General features: G+C 28.0%; 1 protein-coding gene across 1 annotated transcript; it reads right to left on the bottom strand.

Moving 5' to 3' along the window:
• Positions 1–627: 627 nt before the first annotated feature.
• On the bottom strand, positions 628–2,920 carry LOC101491696 (uncharacterized). The gene is made up of 3 exons (XM_004486467.4): positions 2,573–2,920; positions 1,835–1,964; positions 628–1,599 (listed from the first exon to the last, which is right to left on the bottom strand). The coding sequence occupies exons 1-3, from the start codon at positions 2,739–2,741 to the stop codon at positions 930–932; spliced, it is 969 nt and encodes a 322-aa protein (XP_004486524.1). The 5' UTR covers positions 2,742–2,920; the 3' UTR covers positions 628–929.
• Between the last annotated feature and the right edge of the window lie 1,196 nt (positions 2,921–4,116).

Here is a 4,116-nt window from a genome sequence, read left to right as displayed (position 1 = left end):
ATTGGTGCTACTTCACCAATAATACAACACCACGTCTTTATAAAATTACATTTGCTTTTTCACCTCTTTTTAACAATCTAGAAACACTTTGCTGGTTGGTTCAGCTCCCGTGGACAGGGTTTTAAAAGTGGGACTACTTATAATATAATTTTCATATTTTATAATTTCAATTTGTCCTATAATAATCCACTTATTTAATTGGTTCACCGAAATGAGAATTATTCATAATAATTATATAATTTGAGTAAAAATAACAATTAAAATATTTTTGCCAAATATTGATGTATATATTTATTATTATTATAAATGTAAAATAAAATATATAAAATTGAAAGTATTGCATGTAATATTTAGATGATACAATTAGAAAAATAAAATTAATAGTATTTCGAACAAATTTTTTTGTTTATAGATAAATTATTTGAGACGAATAAAATAATAGTTGTACTAAAGAACTGACAAATAAAAAAGAACTAGGGTATATTGTGTGGAATGGAATCAATTATACACACGCCTTTATATTAATAGTGTATTATTTAATTTAATGTGTAGGATCATATATGCATCCATAATGCACTCACTACTACTAGTCACTAGATAGCTTGGGAATTTAGATGAGAATCAAAATATAATAAAATATTAAAGTTTAATCATTTAAAAGAATGAAATCATACATTAAGAAAAGCTTAAATCATACAAATATTTCTCACACCCCTCTAAAATAAGGAAAATTAAAGAACAACAAGGAAAAACAAATCTAGAAACTGAAAGTACGTAATTCACATTTTTCATCTTTGTTCTTATACTCCTTAATTTAAAATCTACATGTGTGTCCTACATATGAATTTATTCTATTTGCTCATATTTTTCTATCTCTATTATTTTATCACCTGTAATTTTTTTAATACCCCTCTTAATTTCCTTATTTTTCACATGTTGTCGTTGAGTTGTTGAAAGAGCAACATGTTTTCATCATTCCAGAAATTGTCCCCTTGATTAATCCAAGGTGTGTTTGGTTCCACGGAATTAAAATCCATTTGAGGGAACAACCCGGTAGGGCTAGTAATGCAATCCAAAAAGCCAAATTGTTGAGCTTGTTGAAAATAATCACAATTAGGGTTATTATTGTTGTTGTTACTTCCAACCGGCACATTGTAATAATCTTGATTTAATTCCGAGATAGGTGAAACTTGTGTACCAAATGAGTCTGAACCGTTGCTACTATTTTCCGGAGTATAACTTTGTGTCACATATGAACCACATAAATTGTTGTTCATAATTATTGGAGTTAACGTGTTCCCACTATGAACCTCAAAATTGGTGTTTAGGTTGCATGACATCGTATTGTTGGTGCTAGTGATCGTTGTTGTAACACTTGGAGAACCATTATTATTAGTGGTGGTGGTCGTGGCGGTGGAAGCCGCGGCTTGGATGCGCTCCACTAGACGTGGCATCCAAAGGTAGCGCATGGCATCTTTAAATTGCTTGCTATTTACGTCACATTTGAGTTGTTTCGCATGTTTTTGGACCCTAGTTCTCCAATAATTCTTGATCTCGTTGTCGGTTCGTCCCGGTAAATATTGAGCAATTTTAGACCATCTGTATGATCAATTAAATAATTAATTCAATATCTAAAGTAAAAAAACTATTATCAATATTTTAAAATTTATGAAATGACCAATATTAATTAAATTAATTTTTAAAAAAATTAAATTCTTACACACATAACTTAAAGTCAGAAAAAATGAAATGGAACATCTTTAATAATTGCGATGAAATTAGAGACAATTTTTTTTTTAACTAATTTTAAAAAGAATGAGTTTATATAACTTACCGATTTCCCCAGCGACTATGAAGTTCAAGAATAAGAAGTTGTTCTTCGAGTGTGATGTTACCACGTCGAACATCTGGACGAAGATAATTCAACCATCTTAATCTACAGCTCTTGCCAGTTCGTTTGAGTCCTATAATTACAAAAACAAAAAATTTCTTCAATTGGTAAAGTTTTCAACAATGCAAACTAAAACAAATGAGGGAAAAATAAAGAGTAATCTTTTTGTACTTTATTTAATATGGAAAATAAATGATATTGCGTTGAAGTATCAATTCATTATTCTTTTTCCATTTTCATAAACGTGATGCAGCCAAGCAATTGTATATGGGCCACCTATAGTTATATATTTTTCATCATTAATTTTTTTATGCCCCCACCACACATAAGTATATGCTATTAAAGTCCTGGCTAACATAATCACTATCATATGGTGCTCTTCATAATAAAAAAACCGCAAACTTTGGCTTTTCTTAAAAATTCATTGGTTTGTGATGAAACTAGACGAGAATTGAAGAAGCTTTCACACCACAATTATAGAAGCTAGCTAGAAAGATATATAGTGTTGAAGAAAATTGTGGAAATTAGTATACAATTTTCCATCAACAATTGCAATCATTATAGTGTCCTTATAATATAAATTATATAATATATAGTTTTTAATTTTTATTATTATTATTATTATTCCATCAAAACTATAGTAAAACACATGAAAAAAAAAGTTATGAATGAATTAGTTACCAGCTGAACGAGCAAGGGAGTTCCATCGACCTTCACCATGAGTAGCAATGTAATTGATGAGTGCAAGATCCTCATCAACGGTCCATGGGCCTCTTCGAAGATCCATTTCATCTTCGGTTTGGAGCATGGTGATGTTTGAGTTGTTTTCACTTCCCTTCACTTCTTCCATGAAATTAATATATACACCCCCACTTTGGATATATAAGTGTTTGAACTTTGAACCCAAAGTGAAATCAGAACTTTTTTTTATTTAAGAAGTTTGTGCAGCTTTGCTTTGATTTTGGTTTGAAGAGGTAAACAATTTGAGATAGAGAGAGAAGGAGAAAAGGAGAAAGAGGTTTTTGGCTTATTACAAAGAAGATAGAGAAGGGTATAGAGGCTTTTTATAGATATATTCAAAGTATGGGGTCACCTAAATTAGAGAGAGAGAGAGAGAGAGAGAGAGAAGAAAAATTGAAAAGAAAAAAAGAAGAAAATGATGGAGTTGGGAAGGGGTTATGAGAAATAAAAATAAACTAGCAGGTGTAAGTAGTAAAAGTTAATGATTTAATTAACGAACTTTAAATGAGATTAGTAGCTTGTAACTTGTAAGTAAGGAAGCGCAAATAAGTTTGACGCTTTGACATTTTGACTTTCCTGGCTTTCTTATGTTCTATGCGGGCGTGCACTCGTCTACTCTTTGAATCCAGCTGTTATTTATTTATATTTTGAATTGTTAATCAGATTTAATGATTAACAAAATAAAAAATATGATACTGAAACGCATATAAATTATAGAAATTATTGAAAAAAAATATAATTAAAATTTTATTTGTAACAATTAAATTAATATCTTCCATCGACCAATTGTAAAACATAATATTAGATTCACGGTATATCTCAAACAAAAAATATTTATTAATATTTATTCTTATCAATTATAGATAGTTTTTGATATAATCAAGTCAACCATGTGTTCACAAGTGATTTGTAAGAAAGAATGTTGAATTTGATAATAATCACAATAAATCTTTTATTCAAAATAGAGCACTATAAAACAAATCATTACTTTTATAAATAGTGCATCAATATGAAAAAAAAACAAAAATTAGTTTATAAGAGGCGGCCTAAAATTGTTTTTCTAAAGTGTGGAACAATTAAATTTATTCATTAATGTGAAAAAGATGTTTTTTATTTAGTTCCAAATCTGGTCTAACATATCAAATATTTTTGAAATTATTATTTGAATTATACTTATAAAATATTTTATTTATATTTACTTGTAATCTAGTCCTCCGTCTTAAATGAAATACAAACTAAAAGAATAATTTGAAAAGTGAATTATTTCAACAATAATTTTTTTTAAAGTGAATACATCTAATCTTAAATTAAGATATGATACATCTTAAATAAAGACTAAATATATAAACTTTTAAACTATGTTTTTAGTTATATTTCATTTTAAATAAAGTAATTTTGAATTAACATATAAACAAAAATAAATTAAATTATACATTACGACTTTATCACCTTTAATTTATGTGGTTTCCATAAATAAAAAATAT

This window comes from Cicer arietinum, chromosome 1 (assembly GCF_000331145.2).
Source record: "Cicer arietinum cultivar CDC Frontier isolate Library 1 chromosome 1, Cicar.CDCFrontier_v2.0, whole genome shotgun sequence".
NCBI lineage: Eukaryota > Viridiplantae > Streptophyta > Magnoliopsida > Fabales > Fabaceae > Cicer > Cicer arietinum.
Note: the sequence above shows the minus strand (reverse complement) of the source record. Positions and strands in the feature narration are given on the sequence as shown.